The sequence below is a fragment of the Trichechus manatus genome, unplaced genomic scaffold (assembly GCF_000243295.1).
Source record: "Trichechus manatus latirostris isolate Lorelei unplaced genomic scaffold, TriManLat1.0 scaffold00213, whole genome shotgun sequence".
Lineage (NCBI taxonomy): Eukaryota > Metazoa > Chordata > Mammalia > Sirenia > Trichechidae > Trichechus > Trichechus manatus.
The window spans coordinates 1,713,934-1,733,941 of record NW_004444149.1 but is presented as its reverse complement, the minus strand read 5'-3'; the positions used below and the strand labels follow the sequence as shown (position 1 = coordinate 1,733,941).

The 20,008-nt window shown below is 51.4% G+C and overlaps 2 protein-coding genes across 9 annotated transcripts in view; one reads left to right on the top strand and one right to left on the bottom strand.

The window, feature by feature from the left end:
* The first annotated feature begins 271 nt into the window (after positions 1 to 271).
* On the top strand, positions 272 to 8,609 carry RUSC1 (RUN and SH3 domain containing 1). 3 transcript variants are annotated; one of them, XM_004388509.2, is made up of 10 exons: positions 272 to 1,828; positions 2,074 to 2,480; positions 3,483 to 3,581; positions 3,752 to 3,828; positions 3,960 to 4,134; positions 4,206 to 4,311; positions 4,505 to 4,551; positions 5,233 to 5,782; positions 6,325 to 6,453; positions 7,945 to 8,281. In XM_004388509.2, exons 1-10 carry the CDS (start codon positions 441 to 443, stop codon positions 8,111 to 8,113), a joined length of 3,147 nt encoding a protein of 1,048 aa, XP_004388566.1. In that variant the 5' UTR covers positions 272 to 440; the 3' UTR covers positions 8,114 to 8,281. The 3 variants fall into 3 exon arrangements, with proteins under 3 accessions (XP_004388566.1, XP_004388568.1, XP_004388567.1); XM_004388511.2 differs by lacking the exon at positions 2,074 to 2,480 and having other exon boundaries at positions 272 to 1,797; positions 5,551 to 5,782; positions 7,945 to 8,609; XM_004388510.2 differs by lacking the exon at positions 2,074 to 2,480 and having other exon boundaries at positions 272 to 1,797.
* Positions 8,610 to 12,687: 4,078 nt separating this feature from the next.
* Positions 12,688 to 20,008, bottom strand: part of ASH1L (ASH1 like histone lysine methyltransferase) — a 239,739-nt gene continuing 232,418 nt past the window's right edge. For all 6 annotated transcript variants that reach the window (XM_023742556.1, XM_023742554.1, XM_023742553.1 and 3 more), the window contains 7 exons: positions 19,853 to 19,943; positions 19,333 to 19,471; positions 19,039 to 19,211; positions 16,784 to 16,950; positions 15,527 to 15,567; positions 14,280 to 14,581; positions 12,688 to 13,781 (listed from right to left, as the gene is read on the bottom strand). In XM_023742556.1, the coding sequence (XP_023598324.1) occupies positions 13,690 to 13,781; positions 14,280 to 14,581; positions 15,527 to 15,567; positions 16,784 to 16,950; positions 19,039 to 19,211; positions 19,333 to 19,471; positions 19,853 to 19,943 (1,005 nt within the window). In that variant the 3' untranslated portion in view covers positions 12,688 to 13,689. The remainder of the gene's footprint in view (positions 13,782 to 14,279; positions 14,582 to 15,526; positions 15,568 to 16,783; positions 16,951 to 19,038; positions 19,212 to 19,332; positions 19,472 to 19,852; positions 19,944 to 20,008) is intronic.

The window sequence follows — 20,008 nt, the reverse complement described above, 5'->3', positions numbered from 1 at the left end:
CTTGGCTCCTTCCTCTGGGAGTTAGGAGCAGGCTGGGGCTGGGCCACATTGCTGCAGAGAGCACCCGGGGGTCCCTTCTGAGCCCCATCCTCTTCCAAGCCCCCGCACCCCGGCGGAGAACCAGAGCCAGAGCGCAGCCGCATTCTCTGACCCTCCCCGCACCACTCCCGGGGGTTTAAATTCGACTCCACCTCCAAACACTGCAGTGGGAACTAATGGCCAATCAATATCCCTTTGCATGCCATGTAAATATCGTCCAAAGCATCCGGTGCCTTCCCATGCCTGGTCAGTCACCTTGGTGTGACTTCACGCGACTCGCGCCCTCACGGGCTGGGTTTCTCCACCCGTCTCCTAGGTCTGCATCTGCGGTTGCCAGGTAGGTGGATGTGAGAGGCCCGACCTTCCTGATTCTCTCCAGGCCATCCCGTCGCCGCGGCACCATGCTGTCCCCTCAGAGGGCTTTACTCTGCAACCTCAACCACATCCACCTCCAGCACGTCTCCCTGGGTCTGCACTTGTCCCGCCGTCCCGAGTTACGTGAAGGGCCCCCGAGCACATCTCCTCCCCCAGGGGACACCGGGGGCAAGGACAGCAGGGGCCCCTGCAGCGGGACTGTGGTGGACGCCAATTCCAACAGCCCCGCCGTGCCCTGCCGTTGTTGTCAGGAGCACGGCCCTGGCCTAGAGAACCGGCAGGACCCCTCGCAGGAGGAAGAGGGGGCTGCCTCTCCCTCGGACACGGGCTGCTCCTCCTCTCTCAGCTCCTGCTCAGATCTTAGCCCCGATGAGTCCCCAGTCTCAGTCTACTTGCGGGACCTCCCTGGTGACAAGGACAAGGATGCCTACCCACAGCCCAGCGACATTCCCCTGGAGCAGGGCTCCCAGCTAGCTTCGGCAGGCCCCGCCGGCTGCTCGCCGGACAGCTTCTGCTGTTCTGACTCCTGCTCGGGAGCTTCCTCCCCACCGGGCCCTGGCCTGGACTCCAACTGCAACGCCCTGACCACCAGCCAGGACCTCCCTTCCCCAGGGCTGGAGGAAGAGGACGAGGGCGGAGAGCTCCCAGAGGTGGATGATGGCAAAGTCGACGTCGAGCAACCGGAGCCCAGTTGGAAAATCAACCCCATTTGGAAAATTGACACAGAGCAAACGGAGGCTGGCTGGAAGATCACTGACAACAATAACTCTGGTTGGAAAATCAATGGGAATATTAACTCCAGCTGGAAAACTGAACCTGGAAAACTCAACTCCAGCTGGAAAACCAGTGCGGGAAAAACTGATTCTGGCTCGAAAACTGATGCGGGGAAAATTGACGGAGGATGGAGAAGTGACGTCAGCGAGGAGCCGGTGCCCCACCGGACAATCACATCCTTCCACGAACTGGCCCAGAAGCGCAAGCGGGGCCCAGGGCTGCCCCTCGTGCCGCAGGCCAAGAAGGACCGCAGCGACTGGCTCATTGTCTTCTCGCCCGACACCGAGCTGCCCCCTGCCGGGTCGCTGGGCAGCTCCCCGGCGCCTCCCCGGGAAGTCACCACCTTCAAGGAACTCCGGTCCCGAAGCCGGGCCCCGCCCCCGCCAGTCCCGCCCCGAGACCCCCCAGCTGGCTGGGCCTTGGTCCCGCCCCGGCCGCCACCCCCACCTGTCCCTCCGCGGAGGAAGAAGAACCGACCGGGGCTGCAAGGGCTGCAGCCCATAGCGGAGGGGCAGCCCGAGGAAGTCAGGGCGGGCAGCCCCGCGGCTGGCGAGGAGGCCCCGGCTGCGAAGGAGCCGGAGGAATCCAGCGTGCAGGCCGGCCTCCAGGGTAAGAGACCACGAGAGGAAGCGGGAGGAGGGCTGGGCTTCGGCCTCGCTCACACTCCCGAGCCTTCAATCGGCCCGTTTCCCCTCCATTCTGTGTCACTCACCCTCCCCGTCCCCTTCTATCAGGGAACGCTCCGGGAAAGGGACTGGGTGGGTGACTGGCTTACGGGACTAACTCTTTGCTCCCTCTTTCTCCCGCCCCCTCCTCGCCTGGCTGCCCGTCCCGCTGACCCCCCTCCCACTCCACGCCTGCCCCGCCAACCCCGCCTGCAGCCAGTCCCCTCCTGCTCCCTCGGCCCCTGGTTTTCCGGTTCTCGGCCGACGGGCGCCCCCTGTTGGAGGGTGGGGGCGCGGGCGCAGCTGGGTCTCTGTTCTTGGCACCTCTGGCCGGCTGGCCCGGCGCTGGGCTGCGGCTGCTGCGGGCGCCGAGCCCCCCAGAGGAGCAGCTGCTGCCTGTCCGCCTGTCCCCGGTGGGAGCCTATTCGCCTCCGGCTCGGGGGACCCTGCCCTGCCTGGCCAGCCCCGAGCTGGCACTGCTGCTGTCCCCGCTCTTTCCCAGAAGTAGCACCTTCCCCGCCGCGGCTCCCCCATCCCGCCAGGTACCCGCCCCCCCGTTGCCACCGCCACCTCGTCCGCTGAAGGCCCCTCGCTGGATCAGGAGCCCACCGCCTCCGCCCAGGCTACGTAAGACCGACCCGGGCCAGCCCGGAGGCGGGGCCGCCCCGCCCACTCCACGGCCACACCCCTTGCCACGCCCTGGCCCCACCCAGCCTTGTCCGGCCATGAGCTTCAGCTCGAGCTTTGCCCGGCTTGGCTCCACCCCTCAGCCTGCCCGCTTCTCGAGCTGGGATAGGGCGGCTCGCCTCTCCCGCCAGGTTCGCCTAAGGCGTAGGGTACGCGGGCTTACCCGGCTTCCATACCCTGTCTAGGGGTCCCAGCCTGTCCATTGTTAGGGGCCTTGGGTTATACCCTCTGGTGTGGAAGCTCTTGGCCCGTGCAGTTCAGGCCTGACCCCCACCTTGCTCGAGAAGAGGGGGACGCTCCCTAGAGCTCATTGGCCAGAGAGGTTCTGGCCACGCCCACCCCCATGCGGCCCGCCCTTCGTGGGCTGCAGGGGGCGCCCTCCGCGGAAATGCAGGCATGGGCCGGGGTTTCCCCTTTGCGGCGCCTTTGAGTCTCCCGATCTTTGAGTTCCGTCTCCCTCTGACTCTCCTCCCTTTCCCGTCTGTCTGTCTTTCCATTGGTTCAGGCTCCCCACATGCTCCCCGGGCCTCCGCGGGCGGGCCGGGGGTCCGGGCCGGGGGTCCGGGCCGGGCGCAGGGCTGGTGCTCCCTCCCCTGCCTTATCAGCTCCCGCCCTGCAGGCGCCAGCGGGGCTGGCGGGCGGGAGGAGAGCGCTGCTTCCCTGAGTCAGGGACTTCCGGGATCGTGGAGGTGGGAGCTGGGCCCTGAGAAGGGAAATGGGAGCCCGGGGGGCGGCTAGTGCCGTGGGGCGGCTAGTGCTGGGATTTCACTCCGGGGCCCGGATCGAGCTGCCCAGTGCTACTCCCGGCCCTGCGCCCCTTCTCCCCAAGACCCTTCCGGGGCAAGGGCGCTGCAGACCCGCAGGAGATGATCGGTGTGGGAACCCGGAATCCTCGGGGCACCCCACGGTAAGTGTCACCGCGTCCTTCTTCCCTCACCCCAGTCCGTAGTTCCTGGTCGTTCGCCGGTGTCCCCGGGGCGCAGCGGCTGTGGATGGCAGAAGCCCAGAGTGGGACTGGCCGGCTGCAGGAGCAGAAAAAAGGTAGAAAACCCGTTTCTGACTCCTGTCCTCCTTGTTGCGGCTCCAAGTTCATAAACCAGTTTTCTTAATGTACTGTTCTCTTGGATGGGGGAGGGGGGGTGCCCCGTGGGTAGGGCTCAGGAAGAGAGAGAGGGCTTTGATGCTTCCTCCTGCCCCCACCTCCCTCCCAGGTCTCCTGATAGCCGTCAGCGCTTCCGTGGATAAAATCATCTCGCACTTCGGGGCCGCCCGCAACTTGGTTCAGAAGGTAAAGATGGCTGTGGGGAGGCTTGCGGCCTGTGTGTTGGGGGGCACTTAATGTAGCTCTGGGGGCGCAGGAACTGTTGGCGCGAGGAGGCTGGGGGTATCTCTGGACCCATCCCCACTACGCTGCTGCAGGCCCAGTTGGGGGATAGCCGGCTGAGCCCAGATGTGGGGCACCTGGTGCTGACCACCCTCTGTCCGGCCCTCCACGCCCTGGTGGCCGACGGGCTGAAGCCTTTCCGGAAGGACCTCATTACGGGGCAGCGAAGGAGCAGCCCTTGGAGTGTGGTGGAGGCGTCGGTGAAGCCAGGTGAGGGAGGAGGGGTGGGACTTGGGCTGGGACAGGGCCGGGGCCTGGCTGACCATCCCCCGTGTCCTCAGGCTCCAGCACCCGCGCCCTGGGAAGCCTGTATAGTCAGATCAGCCGTCTGGCCCCGCTGAGCAGCAGCCGCAGCCGCTTCCATGCCTTCATCCTGGGCCTCCTCAAGTGAGTGGCTGTCTCCTTCCTGGGGCCCCTCCCCTGGCCCGGGAGCCATAGGGGCTTCGTGGGTGGGACACAAGAGTGGTGCCTCATGTCCCCAGAGAGAGCGTCTCTTCTCCTAATTCATCTCCCATCTGCCACCCAGAGAGGGCTGGGGCCCCCCACCATCCTGAACTTCTGTCCCTGCTTTCTCCCCCAGCACTAAGCAGCTGGAACTGTGGTTTTCCAGTCTCCAGGAAGATGCAGGTCAGAGGGAAGGGCAAGGTTGCTGGGCTGGGAGGGAGGGACGGCAAGGGATCTCTCTCGCTGGTTCCCGCTGATGCCAGAATCATCTTCTTAATCCAGATCTCTGATCTTGTTACTCTTCTGCTTAAAATGATTCCAAGGAGTCCCATTGCCCGTAGGAGAAAAGGCCCAAGTCCTGACTGTGTACCAAAGCCTTGGTCATCCGGCCTCTGCCCTCTTCCCCGCTGTGGGCCCCCGCCTTTCCCTGGTCCTGCCTACAGTCTTCCTTTCTGGTCCTCTCTGCCCCAGAACCTGGCATATGCTGCCCCCTCCACCACCCAGAACAGGTCTTCCTGGCCCTTCACTGCTTCTCTGTTAACTTGCATTCATCCTTCGGGTTTTCCTCAGAGAGCTGCCCTCAGGCTAGGCCAGCCCCTAGCCCCAGTTCTGTGCGTGCTCCCGTAGCCCCCACGCCGTTCTCTTTCCTGGCCTGTACGCTGTTACTCGTTACATGTCACCCCTTTCTCTGTGTGTGTCTCCCTGGATGCCGGAATAGCTATGGTACCACATGTGTCAGCCCTGTACCCCGCCACGTGCCCCCACCCCAGTGCCCAGTAGAGGGAGGCCCGGGAGGATGTTGGTTGACTGGCGGGGAGCCTTCCAGCTCAGGGTGGGGACTCATGTGGGCCTGCCCTTTCCCAGGCCTGCTGTCCCTCCTGTACCTGCCCACGGGATTCTTCTCCCTGGCACAGAGCGGCTGCCCCTCCCTGTCCACGGAGCTGCTGCTCCTGCTGCAGCCCCTGTCGGTGCTCACCTTTCACTTGGACCTGCTCTTTGAACATCACCACCACCTGCCCCTGGGCCCACCTCAGGCCCCCACGCCCCCGAGCCCGCCGCCAGCCCTGCAGCAGACTGTACAGGCCCTGTTGCACTGGGGTGGCCGGCTGGCCCAGAGCCTTCGGGGGGCCTCGGGGGAGGCCCCCCCGGCCCCCGCAGCCCCTACAAGCCCTCCCACATCAGGAGGCTGGTGGGAGCAGCTGACCCAGGCCTCCCAAGTCTACGCCTCTGGAGGCACCCAGGGCTTCCCCCTTCCCCGGTGGGGACCCAGGCGTCATGGGACTGCAGCTGAGGGAGCACAGGAGAGACCGCTCCCAACAGAAGAAGCGGCCCCAGGCAGAGGCGTGTGGCTGGGGAGACTGTTTGGAGTGCCTGGAGGCCCCATGGAAACTGAGAGTGGAACCCTAAAGTTCAGGTAATGGGGTTTCTGGCCCGTCGTTGCCTTTCTGACCCCCTCAGAGTCCCGGTGAAGCACCTTAGTGATCCTCCAGGGCAGAGGCTGGCAGTTTCTTTTTCTACAGCTGTGAACTAAAAATGGTTTTTACATTTTTAAATGGTTACATAATGTCCTCGATTTTGCCTCTTGGCCTTAAAAGCCTAAAATATGTAAATATTTTCTATCTGGTCCTTTAAGAAGAAGCCTGGCTACCCTAGGGCATAACTACTGGTGGTGCTTTAGTGACCTCGGGGCCCCTCTGCTGACCGTCTGGATCTCTGAGCCTGTGTAGACCCTTCCACTTCCACAGGCCCCGTGTGGGCCTTCCGGCCTTGCAGACCTTTTTGTCACTTCCATAATCACCCTAAAGGTGTCTGTCCCGCAGCTGCTACTCTTTCCTCAGTAGCGACACATTACTGATCTCATGTGAACTGCATCAAGCCCTTCAGCCTCTCCCTCCCTCCCTGCGTTCTTTAGCCAGAGGTGGGGTGACCCCTGTAAGTCTGTCTCCTTTCCTCCAGGAGACCATCCAGTTGGCTGCCCCCTACAGTGAGTGTGTTGGCTCTGGTGAAGCGGGGGGCACCTCCTGAGAGTTCCTCTTCTCCTGAGGAGCTTGAGGCCTCTGCCCCCAGTGTGGTGCAGCCCCACAGGTAAGGAGGAAGCGGGGGAATGCGTTGGTGTGCACCCATGTGTTTGTGTGTGTGTGTGTCTGTGTGTATTTCTTTCTTCAGAGGGGTAGGGAGGTAACGTAAAGGACCCCGGGCTGGGCTTCACACGTACATTAGTTTGTCAGAATGCTTAGTTTGCACTGAATCTTGGCTACTTATTTGTGTGACACTTAATTTCTCTGAGCCTTAGTTTTTGTTCTCTCTAAAACGGGGATAATTGTAATACCTTTTTATTACAGTTTTTGTGAAGACTAAAGAATTTCATAAAAGCATTTGGCATATAATAGGTGCTGAGTTTTATTGTGTGTGTACACACATGTGCCTGTGTGTGCCCACTGGGGGACTGTGCTTCCTTTTAGTGGGGTCTTCTGATTGGCACCAGGTACTGCTTTTAGTTTGGGGCCTTGTATTCTTTGACTTCTCTCAATAGGTTGAAGTAAGCTTCTTGATTCTTCATTCATTCAGCTGTTTTTTGGAGTACTTGCTATGTGCCAAGCATTGTGTGGGTTGGAGTCCCTGCCCTCAAGGAACTGGTGTCCAGCGAGAGATGCTGATGGATAAATGAGCAATCAACCTTGTGTGGTTGAGACTTTAGGAAAGAAGACTGAGTCCTTTGGGCCCATATAGACAGGGCTTCTACCCCAGGCTTTGGGGCTCAGGGAAGGCTCAGTGATAGTATGGGGGTGTGCATCTGGCAGGGGGAACAGGATGCAAAGCTAGGGAGGCCCAGGCGTGGGTACATGAGACTGGAGTGGAGGATGCTGACAGCAGGGTCACGGGGAGCCTGGAGGGTTCAGTGGGCCAGCGAGGGAGCCTGGACTTTATTCTGAGGTAGTGGGAACCATGGAATGTCGCCTGGAGGTGATGCGCCTGCTTCTGTTTGTGAAAGATCTCTGACTGCTGTGTGGAGGGGGCGCCTGGGGAGGGAGGCCAAGAGAGGATTCAGAGAGACTAGTTAGACAATATGCAGAAGTTCAGACAGAGGATGGAGGCCTAAGCTAGGATGGTGGCAGTGGAGTTGAAGAGAGAGAGTAGACGTAGCAGTAGGAGATAGAAACGCTAAATACCAAACAAGTGTTGGTGATGGGTTGGATGTGAGATGATGCTTGAGTTTTACAAGGAGCAGCTGGGTAGAAGATGGTGCCGTTTCCCACTATGGGATCCACTGTGGGGGACACAAGAGGAGGGACTGGTGTGGAGGTTAAGATGGAACCACTTAGTTTACATATGTTGAATTTGAAGCACCACCAGAGAGAAGTGCAAATAGTGCAGAGAGCAAGCAGCTGAAGAGTGGATTTGGGGCTCAGGCGAGGGCTGGGGCCCAGGTAGGTCAATATGTCGATGGTCCCTAAGTCACTTCCAGAGCCCAGTCAGCGTTCACTGAGCTGAACCACTAGGGACACTCCACACACAGTGGAGAGGTGCTGCCTCCAGGCCGACTTCACGCCAGCATCTCCCTCTGGCTCCCCTCAGGGCAGTCCGGGCTCTCTGTGACCACACAGCTGCAGGACCGGACCAGCTGAGCTTCCAGCGTGGGGAGGTGCTGCGCGTCATTGCCACGGTGGATGAAGACTGGCTCCGCTGTGGGCGGGATGGAGTGGAGGGGCTGGTGCCTGTGGGGTATACCTCCCTTGTTCTGTAGCCCTGGGGCCCTTTCCTGCATATGTCCCCCTCCTGTCACCTGGGAATGGAATGGCCCATGAGCACTAATCCGTGTGAACCAGTCATCCCAGAAACATTTTCCCTGTCTGCAAAGTCCCACATCCATTTCTGCTAATATTTAAAATAAACTTTCCTTCTTCCCTCCCATGCCCATCTGTAAGGTGAAATCTGCCCTTCTTCCAAATATGTAAAAAGGAATTCCCCTCCATGCAATCCGTCTCTTTCTCAACTCTGCAAGGGAGCGTCTCTCTTCCTCATCCGTGAGTGGACTGTGCCAGTACAGTATATGCCTTGGCTCCCACGGCCAGAAGGGGCTCTAGCCTCCTTCCTGTGTATGGACTCTTCCCCACTCTGCCCACCCCGTGTCACCTCTATTTATTGACCACTCCTGCTGTAGTGGGTGCTGAAGCCTGGACACCCCTGGTGGGTGGGCCTGTGGTGTTGGTCTGTTTCCTTCCTCATTTGTCCCAATAAAGTGTGGGAGTTGAAACTGTGTGTGGGTGTGTGTCACTGTGGGTTTCAGGACGCAGGCTGGGGGGAGGGGAGGGAGGCCCTCTCACAAGAGGTCCAAGAGAGATGGCTTCCTTCCTAACCCTTGTTCAGCTTTTACTGTTCCCTGGGGAAGGGGGGGTGGGGGGAAACGCTGGTGGCGTAAGAGCTATGGCTGCTAACCAAAAGGTTGGCAGTTCAAGTCCACCAGATGCTCATTGGAAACTCTAGGGCAGTTCTACTCCGTCCTATAGGGTCGCTCTGAGTTGGAATCGACTCGACAGCGATGGGTTTGGTTTTTTTAGGGTGGAATTAGCCCTGGAAATTGTACTTACTAGGTGCGTATCTGAGGTGAAGGGAAGGGTTAAAGGACTGCGTGACGTGACAGTCTTTACTATTTAATTAATATTGCCACTGTGCAAAGGCAATTTCAGGAAAATGCTAAATAGCTTAACATCTGTTACTTTACTCTAGGAGCTAGTCTTTCACTCTTTTGAAATAAGGAGAATAGCTACAAGATGCTCCAGAGGTTCGAGAGGAGAGTTGGGCATCAGAAAGGATTGTCTAGAAGGTTAGAAGTTATGACCAGGCAGCAGGAGAGAGAGATAGGGGGATGCTGAGAACCATGTGAAACACAAGGCAAAGGCATCTGGAGTTTTCCCTCATCTTTGGGAGCCTGGTTGAAGAGGACAATGGGTGGGGATGGGAGAGGGAAGTAAAGATCTTAAGACTCAAAAATGTGAAAGTACTCAGGAGCAGCTTGGTTACCCTGAGATGCCTCAGACTGTCGTCATTCATCTGCTCCTTGCTTTAATTCTGCTTTTTGTTTAGCTCTCCCCTCATCTTTAGACCTTAGTTTGTATTTCAGGGGTTTTCTGATGGTTCTCAGGCTGGAGTGTCTCTGGGAATTCCCAATTTTCTCTTTGTAACGTTTAAAGTTATAAAGTGGCTAACATGGAAGATGGCTATTCCTTTGACTTTGGGACCAGTATTTCTCAAAGTGAGATCTGTGGGGTAATCTTGGGAGGTCCGTGAGTTCCAAAGTTTGAGACACACTGATACAGGACCTTCATTTCCCACAACTCGACGTGCTCACTTTTCTGACTCCTATTCCCAAATGCTTGGTTGTAGAGTGAGTAATCCCAAATAACCTGGGAAGAATCCTGGAGTAACATTGTTAGAGCAGTGAGATCTGGCCTGATGTGGTATTTGCCTAATGGCTCTCAGGCTTATGCAGGAGGCAGTAGAGCAGCGGGACCTCCTTGCAGAACACCATGAAATGGAGCAAACAATGATTAAAATTTAGTTTGTACTATTATGTTTATCTCGTGCCCTGGTGGCACACTGGTTAGGAGCTTGGCTGCTAATCAAAAGGTCGGCAGTTCAAATCCACCAGTCTCTCTTTGGAAACCCTATGGGGCAGCTCTACTCTGTCCTATAGGGTCGCTGTATGAGTTCGAATCGACTCAACGGCAACGGGTTATTTTATATTACCTAGAACAGCTGTAGTAGATACTGAGGATTAAACGAAAGTTAAAAACAAAAGACTTAAAAAAATTTAACTATTCATGTATTGTTTTTGCAGTTGTGGCTGTGGGGCGCCTTGAGCCGGAGACTTGAACCTCGAGTCCTTGTCCGAGTAGAGACAGTGCTCTTGCAGCCAACTGTCTTGCTGCTTCAGCAACTGGATTCTAGCTGAACTCCCAGACTGAACGTCTGGCCCATGTCCAGGACAAACATTTTGTAGAGCCTTCCAGCTGTTGGCAGGAGTGGGTTTATCTTCCTTAATTATAGGGTCACTTCGGTTATTTCTCATACTGTTCTATTTGTGGATGAGAATACAGACTTTGGAGTTCTGGCTCCAACACTAGTTAGTAGGTTATCTTTGGCAAGTTAACCTCTCTCAGCTTCAGTTTTTATTTCTACAAAATGTGAATAATGACTTTAGAGGACTAACCAGGTTGAAGGATTAACCAACTGATCCTGGACCAGTAACTTAACCTCTCTGTTGCTTCAGTTTCCCTACCTGTAACATCGGGATATGGTAGCTACCTCAAAGGGCTGTTGTTAGCATTAAAAAAAAAAGAATACATGTAAACAGCTTAGAGTGGAAGTGGTCTAATACATCTACAACCAAACCCACTGCCTTCTGGTCAATTCCGACTCATAGCAACCCTACAGGACAGAGCAGAACTGCCCCATAGTGTTTCCAAGGCTGTAAACCTTTATAGAAGCAGACTGCCACATTGCTCTCCCACGGAGCAGCTTGTGGATTCGAACCGCTGACGTTTCGGTTAGCAGCTTAGCGCTTTAACCACTGTGCCACCAGGGCTCTGGTCTAACACACAGTGGCCTGGAAAATGTGGTCTAAAGCTTTTGCTGCCCACCTTGGAGGTTGTTAACGAGCATGGGATGAGATGATGCTTGCTGTGCAGGGAGGAAGGCGCAGGGCAGCACGGCATGTTTGAGAGACAGCTGGACATGTGCTGCAGTTGATTGTGCCGGCTGGGTAGGCTGGGCCGAGACTAGAAGGACCCTGGGAATAAGGCACTGGCTTTATCCAGTAGCCAACCACGGGTGAGTAGGCGCCTGTGGGGCCCAGGAAGCTGATGATGTGGTTTTAGGAAGATCCCTTTAGAAACAGGCCGGAGGAGATCCTGGAAGATAAATGGAGGGCAGGAAAGAGGAAAAAATCGCAAGCTCACCACTCCACAGTTAGGAAAAGTTTTTCCATTTAATACTAGACTTTCAAGGATTGAGATGCAAGCTTTTTATGCAATTACATCCAATGTTAAAATTGGTAATACATAATTTACAAAGATTAACATCAAAACAATCATCTATTTAGATATGCTTTTGTAAAAAGGAAATATATTAGCAGCATTTATATTTTCCGCAATCACACAGCCTACAGACATGCAGACTAACTCTGTATCTATTTGCAGTGATGTAGTGCTTTGCCCCGCATTTCAAACACCAAAACCCGCCTGGCAGCTGGGGGGTTCTTTTTATTTAGTTATTATAAAATAACCGAAAAATAAAAAAAGGCATTAATTTCTACACCAGTAAGAAAAAACAAGTTTTTGCACTTACCTAACATTTGATTGTCTAAAAAACATTTCAGTTTTTAGTCTTTCAACAAAAGAAAGAGAAAATGACAGAGCGTAGTGTCTTTTGCTTCTGTTCTCGCATTTTAAAAGTTTTTTTTTCTTTTTATGTCTTTTTTAAAATTTTAGTGTTTAACACTATTAAAGGAAACATCGAGTTTTAATCTTCTCTTTCTTGTCACTTTCCTGCTTTTGACTAAAAGGAGACCCCCAAAGTGCCCCTGTTCCCACCTCCCTCCCACCCTATCCCTGCAATGAAAACCCAAAGAAACCACTCAGACGGGCTTGGACATGCGATTTTTCCAACTCCACACGTGAGTATCTTATACCCAGGTCTCTCAGTAATGTACAGTGCTTCTCTACAGTAAGAAAATACTCCAAACTATTTTCTTAATTCTCTTTTTTCTTTAATAAAATATTTATTCTGCTTTTTTCTCTGCTCAAGGGGATCTCTGGCATCCCGTCTTTTTGTTTTGTTTTGTTTTGTTTTGTCCTCAAGATTGACACAGAAAGGAGGTAAAAGAAAAAAAAATTCAATGGAATGGAAGGTGGTCAATGTTTCTACCTAAACGAGTCAGAGCGTCATCATCGTAAGGGGAAATGTACAATCAGGACAGCATTGGTCCAGTATTAGAAAAAAGTAATGGGGACATGTTGACTATTGTATTGCTTACCAATCACGCAGCAGATATATATATGTATATATATACACAACTTGGCACATTTAAAAACCATCTTTTATAAGAACGTCTAAAACGTATATGCATATGTATGTCTGAGAAGACAACAAAGCAAAGCTTTTTAAATTTTAGTTTTAAAGAGACAGTATAGTCTGGTAACTTCTGGCCAAGAGAACGGGAAGGAGGGAGACACCCTGGATATCCCTCCTGACAATGAAGTCCCTCAGGAGGGTGGAGGAAGATGGGACGGGGGTAGGGAGAACACACTGTCTCTTTCAGAGATGGACATCGAAAACTGTACAATTAAGAACACAAGAGTAGTGTTTTCAGTTGATAATCTACACTCACAACAAATACTCTGATAGGTGAATACTGCTCAACAGTTTATGTAGTGTCTTTTGTTGGGGGGATTTAGAGCTCTTTTTATGCAGGTTTTTAAATGTTTTAATTTGGAAACACGTCTCCGTTTGCACAGCACAGCAGACACACAAGAACCACAGAGCATCAAAAACAGCACGTGTGCTGGCGGGGGCCTGGCTTTCCCATCAGAGAAAAATCTGTTCGCAGGTCACGAAGGGTGAAACAAATAAAAATAGTTACAAGAAGTACTGTGCCCTCTGCCCCCACGGAGGCCCTCTCTATCCCGTGATCCCATTCTGGGGAGTAGAGGCAGGGAGAGGGGCAGCAGCTCCAAGTGCTCTGAGCTGTCGACTCACATTTTACCTTGACCTGGTTGGACAAGAGAGGAGACAAAAACTTTCCAAGTTAGGGATCTGGGAAGAGGCCCCAGCTATTTCTGTTTTAGGTCTCTGGGGTAGCTCTTGGAGCCTATAGAGAACAGATGGGGTAGGGTGGGGATCCTGGTCCCATCCCTTTGGATTTTGAGTAATACCTGGGTATGGGAAGCAGCTTCTCAGCAGCGCCTGTAAGATCAGATGATGACACGGAAAACCCAAGCTGGAAGGAGGGGCAAGTGTTGCAAAGTACCAATAGGCTCTAGTCACCCCCAGTGTGCCCCTCACTCCTCCCCACATTATTAACCCTCAGGGTGAAGCAATGGAGAGGAAAATAAATTCAGCTCAGCTGTCTTGGACAGATCCCCTTCCTCTTCCTCTCCGGCAGCTGCAAGGTTTATGAAGTACCTAGTGCTAACAGCATGGCCCCATTCCCCTTGACTGGATGGACCCTTCCCACCCTGTCCGCACCCAGAGAGCAGGAGGCAGGACTGGCTAGCTCCACTGGATGGATCCCAGATGCCTGAGGTTCTAATTCTTTAAGGTTCACTTCCGAAAGCTGCTTTCTGGGATAAACAAGGTACGCCTTCGCAGTTTTCTGCCTGATCCTTCCTCCAGCAAGTAGGTCACATCGATGGCTGAAAAGAGAAGCAAGGAGACTCATCAAATACCACACTCGAGCTCTGAGGAGATCAGAGGAATTCTATTATTCCTTTTCCACCTATAAGCAATTAGACCCTCCTCCAGATCTAGAGAAGCCCTCGTGGAGAAGTGGTTACGAGCTTGGCTGCTAACCAAAAGGTCAGCAGTTCGAATCCACCAGCCTCTCTTTGGAAACCCTATGGGGCAGTTCTACTCTGTCCTACAGGGTCGATATGAGTTGAAATCGACTCGACGGCAACAGATTTGGTGTTTTTGGCCAGTCCTAGATGAAGAGGGTTGTTCTCTAGGGAAGGAGATCCTCCCCTCCCACAGTTTCACCTTCATGTCATAACTAAAGGCCTATGAAAGAATTGTGTCATTTTCTTAGAACACTTTCTATTCTGTGCCAGTAACTAGGAGTTGCCTTTATTCATTGCATTTCCACCTACTTCCCATTTATATTAGACTCTAGATATGAGCCTGTTGCTCCTCACCATTTTTTCCAGGGATTTTTTCAAGGAGATTGAGCAAGATCTGGTTGAGCCGCTCCCGTTGGTTATGCCGTCGCTCCTCAGGGGTGCAGGCTGGCTGGGATTCCTGGCTGCTGTCCTCTTGTTTCTTTCCACCCTCACTGACCTCAGCGGTGGCCCCCTCTGGTTCTGGCTCCTCTAGGCTGGGCATCTCGTTGGCTGCTTGCTCCTGGCTGGCCAGAACCTCCTCAATCAAGGGCAGAGCATCGTCTTCCTGGCCCAGGTCTTTGAGGGGTGGCTTTGAGCGCTCAGACTTCCAGGATGATCTGCCAGAAGGGCATGTGAATTTAGTGCAAGGAGAGCAGGCTACTCAGGGCAGGAGGGGAATGGCGGGTAGAGGCCTCAGGATGACTTGAGCGCTTCGGCTCCAGAGGTAGGAAACCTGGCTCTGGTCTTCTATTACTTTGTTATTATTTGAACAAATCACTACCTTTCTCTGAAATTTAATTTCTAATTGTAAAATCAACCTTTTTTTTTTTCTCTCAGGAATTTGGAGCATAAATGATATATGAGCCCATAAAATACAGCAAGGCTGGTAAAAGCGCTTAGCTGGCTCTACCTGACTACTCCATGAGTACACAGAAGTGGGCCACAGCCCTGTGACGTCAATAGTCCACAGACAAGGATAGGTACTTAAATGGAGTTGCTACTTTTCCTGAATCCCTTTTCACATCTAGCAGTGTTTCCCTTATGATAAACCAGTGACGTAGATAAAACAGTTGTTAGGCCCCTATTTAACAGCTGAGGCAACTGAAGAAAAGCCTCTGTGCTCTTTCTCCAGGAGTACCCTTCTCATGAACAAACAAGCAAAACTAAAAGCTGTGAATCCAAACTAAACTGCTCTTTGCTCAGCCGAAACTGTGTCGTTCTGGCTACTTCTGTTCCTTGAGAGAGGACCCAAGAGCTGACATATCTTGGAGTGATGGGGAAAGCTTGAGGATATCTGAAAGGAGACTTTCCTGAATCTCTTTGAAGTTCCGTTCCCCATCTCTCTACTCCTTGCACATCTTGCCGCATTCCACCCCAACTAAGGCCCCATGTTGATACCACCCTACTGACGTCCTCTATCTTAGTGCTGGCACTCTGCTGGCTACTCTCTCAGAGAATCCCCAGTCCTAGAGGTGGGGCCGGGTGGGCAGGTGGTTGTTCTCTTGCTCCATTCAAGCTCTTGGTCAATCCCTTAGGATCCTCACATCCCCCACGGGACTCACCGCCCTCCGTTCCTCTTGTAGTTGTCTGGGACATAATGAGGCTGCAGAGAAGAAAAGGGAGAGGTAAGCATGCACACTGCAGAAGCTATCAAAGCTGGATTAGATGATCTGGGGCCAACTCAGGATAAGGGAGCTGGGGAGGTAGGAAGGTAATGGGTAAGGAGGAAAAGGCAGAAAAAAATAGGGCCAAAGCCCTTACAAGCCAGGTGATCATGTTTTAAAGTCAGAAGTTCAGTACTTCTAATCAATCTGTAGGCCACAGCAGTTTTTAGCATTCTGTAATCCTAGAATGACATTAGAAGGGACAAGCTTACAATCTTCTCTGCCTTAGCCCATGTTTTAAAGCGGAGGCTGGGGTTTCAAAGCTAACCAATGCGTACTCCACTGCTGATTTAGCAAGCAAGACCAAAGAAGTCTAGATGAGAGGAAGTGACTGGTGGTAGGTGGAGAGAAGACAAAATACTGCTTGGAGAAATTTGGAAAAAAAAAAAAAAGGAAAAATAGGAAACATAAAGGTCTACTTTCTGCTTAGGTTATTTCTAAGAACTCCAGGATGGCAGGTATAAATTCTGACAGGCCCACTAAAAGAAGACTCAAGGATGAGGAGCTCAACCCAGGACTTCATTACAGCGAGCAGGTGACCAAAACCTTTATGGAGTGATGACTGGCACAAAATAATTGGTGGAGTATGTGCTCGACAATTTGAAAGAAAAATATACACAAAAAAAGGTGAAAAATGAATATACCAAAATGTGAACAGTGGGACAGTGGGATAATACAATTTTTTTTTCTTCTTAGCACTTCCCCTACTTTTCAAATTTTATATAACAATTATGTGTTACATTACTAATCCAAGGATAAAAAGAAAAAGCACTGTTAATTATTTTCACCAAAGGTTTCTTCGGGTTCTTGCCATTCCTTCTACTTGCTTCTTAAAATTATGGGTGTGAACAACAAAACAAAAACCACACAGGTGGGACTCAGGGACAGAGACTGAGGAGCGGTGGGGGGAGGAGAAGAAACCCTATCAAGGCGTAACCCTGTAACCAACAATTTCCTGAGACACGCCCAGGGGAGGAAATGTAACCTAAATGTTCACATTTAATACATCTCAAATAGAGACAGAGATTTCCACAGTTTGGGATGAAAACAGAATAAAGAAGCAAAGAGCCCTTAAAGATTCTGACTCTGAAGAATTCCATGCATGAACCAGACTGTCCTGACACACTGTCCCCTTAAGAGAGGAGGGAGACTTACTGAGAAATCTCTTTTAGGAGTGAGCTTCTTGGGGAAGTGATCAAAGGCGTAGGGTTTGGTGCAGACAGGATAGCGGTTCCGGTGGATCTTGTAGAACAGGTGTGCTGACTTGTCGAGCCGATAATCACAGATGTACACATCCTGCTCCTTCACGCCTTTGGGTCGCCCTATGAATCCAACACTGTTAAAGCACCCTCCACTTCCCCTTTCCTCACCCTGAGCTGCCCAGACACCACCACACCATTGGGACAGAAGCCAGAGTAGCATCAGACCCTTAAGGGGGAAATATTGTGGCTATTTTGAGGGGAGAACAAACAACTGAGCATTTGGTGGTTACCAAAGAAAGGAGAAATCCCAGACACTGGTGTCAAAAAAGGAAAAGGGATGTAAGAATAGAAGGGCACGCTGTAGGATTAAAAACAAATCTGGAATTGGAGATTACTGGCGTGCTGCAGGGAAAACATTTTGAGGAAACAACAGCAGACTATGGGGGAGATACGCAGAAAGAGTGCAAGTACAAAAGAGAGATGTACATCTAGGAAAGGAAAGCATTGTTACTGGGAAAATGGGGGGATTATCAGCGTCACAGAGCTCCAAGCGAGTTGTCAGCTTTTAGAATGGAGTATGCAGTCTTCTAGACTATTCAGAGAAAAAAATCAGGCTTTTACTGTGAGCCATAAACTGGGTCGGGTGCTTTCATAGATTATTTCATCTTTTTTATAAATAATATTTTATTGTGTTTTAGGTGAAAGTTAACCCAGCAAATTAGGTTTCCATTTAAAAATTTTTATACAAATTATTCCATGACATTGGTTACAGTTTTCAGTGGGTCAACATTTTCATTATTTCCATTCTCGTTGTTCCGTTTCCATTGATCCAGCTTCCCTTCCTCTCCCTGCCTTCTCATCTTTGCTTTTGGGTAAATGTTGACTGTTTGGTTTAATATTAATATAGCTGATTGTTTAAAGAAGCACATTACTCATGGGTGATATTTGTTATTTTATATGCCAATCTATTATTTGGCTGAAAGGTGACCTCCAGAAACAGCTTTGGTTCCAAGTTCAAAGGTTACCTTAGGGCGACAGTGTCAGGGGTTCCTCTAGTCTCTATCAATCCAGTAGGTCTGGCCCTTTTTTAGGAACTTGAATTTTGTTCTACATTTTCCTTCCATTCCATCCAGGACCTTCTATTGTGTCCCTGGTCGGAATGGTAGGTAGTGGTAACTAGGCATCATCTAGTTCTTCCAGTTTCAGGTTAGAAGAGGCTGTGGTTCCTGTGGGCTATTAGTCCTGTGGACTGATTTCTTCTTGGAGCCTCTGGTTCCTTCATTCTCTTTTGCTCCATACGAGGAGAGACCAGTAGTCATATCTTAGATGGTCACTTGCCAGCTTTTAAGACCCCAGACGCTACTCGCCAAACTAGAATGTAGAACATTATCTTTATGAACTGTTATGCCAATTGACTTACGTTGTCCCCGAGACTATGGTCCTAAGCCTTTTAACTCAGTAAACCAATCATGTGAGTTGTTTGGATATGTCTAGAAAGCCTCTGTAACTGTCCCCCTCTGTGCTTTGCTATATGTACGGATATCCACGCAGCACACAGAGCTGTGGACACGTGTACGCCTACAAACGCACCTAGACGTGCCCGTGCGTTTACGTGCACACGCCTTCCCATACACATATACGCATCCATACCTACCTACGTAACCACACAGATTGTTTGGTTGTTACAAAACTGTATACGTTACAGCATTTACTAAAATAGTCCTTTTTTCTTGTGTACTTCTTAGTGTCTTTATTTACCTTGGTCATGTTGTGCTGACTTCACCCATATTTGGTACTGCCTTTCCCATCACCAAAAGTAACAAGTATCTATTATCTAGAGAGCGATTCCCCCTCCCTCTCCCTCCCACTCTTGGTAACCATGAAAGAATATTGTTTTCTGTGCGTAATATTTCAATTAATCTTTACAAAACTCTCTAAGATAGATACCAATCCCTATTTTCAGTGGGAAAATTGACACTTAGATAAGAACCTGCCCAAGGGCACATAGGTAAAAGGTGATGGAGCTGGAATCTGACATTAGATTGACTGACTCCATAGCCTACAATGTTAACCACGAAGCTTATAAAACTATTTCATTATTATTAATATATAGGGTCGATGAAAGAACATATCTCCCTAGAAATCTTAACAGAATGCTAGATAGACAGTAGTTATCAGTTATTTGTCAACTAAGCCCAGATCACTTACCTTTACAGTATGTATAAAGGTCTAACACACAGCAGGTCCCCACTACAGCCTCCAAGGGGATGATCTCATAGAGGGGCATCCGGAAGAGTTCATTGTGATAGAACCGACGGGATGGAGAGTGGTGAGTTTCGTGGGGACGGAAATAATGGTGACCAAAGGCAAACCGCTCCTCTCTAATAAAAAAATGGAAAAAACGAGAAGGTAGAGGTTTAGACGATAAAGCAAGAACCTAGTGACTAAGCTCTCTGCTGCTAGGGCGCAGTCAGAGGAAACAGATAGGACCTCAACACATACTTTTCATTCTTCCAAAGCTTCTCTATTCGGAAGATGTCAAGCTTATCTCGGTTAATGTGAGATAACAGTCGGTAGGACTGACGGACGGGGTGGCCATCAGGGGTGCGCCGACTATCCCTCATCAGATAGACACAGTCACCTAGGATGGCACAGAACACAGGAGAGGGTTAAAATGACTCCTGCATGAATTCTGTTAGGCATTCATTTGTCTGAACAAAGGTCTACTAGAAAGAACTTACAATCTAAGACAACAGCAGTCTAATGACGGTGGTGGTCAACTCTAGACTGAGGAGGACACAAGGAAGACCTTCCATCTCCTGGGCTTCCTGTATGTTTTCCCTAGTCTTAAAGTTAGCTTTATAACACTCTTGTCTCTCCAGATTAGTTTTATTTTGTGGAGGGGCGATAAGGATTATAGACTATAAAAACCTATATCCTATTGGTCATATGGAGACAAAGATTATCATGCAGCCAGCAGATGCCTCCTACTGTTCAGAGAGGCTACCTCCTATGCACTCACCTTGACGAAGCAGCAGGTCATCGCGCAGCAAACAGATGAAGTAGACACAGCCAGGCTGGGCATAGTGGGGCCGAGGGATCATGGGTACCTCCTGATAAGAGCAGAAAGCCAATGGATAAGGGCTGGAACTGTACATCCAGCCTATTGCGCTCTATT

Bases quoted from the DNA above. Each gene is read 5' to 3' on its own strand.
- RUSC1 (XM_004388509.2), top strand. From the start codon at position 441: ATGCTGTCCCCTCAGAGGGCTTTACTCTGCAACCTCAACCACATCCAC. The intron at 4,552-5,232 runs GTCAGAGGGAAG...GCCCTTTCCCAG, and splicing joins CAGTCTCCAGGAAGATGCAG to GCCTGCTGTCCCTCCTGTAC. The intron at 6,454-7,944 runs GTAAGGAGGAAG...GGCTCCCCTCAG, and splicing joins AGTGTGGTGCAGCCCCACAG to GGCAGTCCGGGCTCTCTGTG.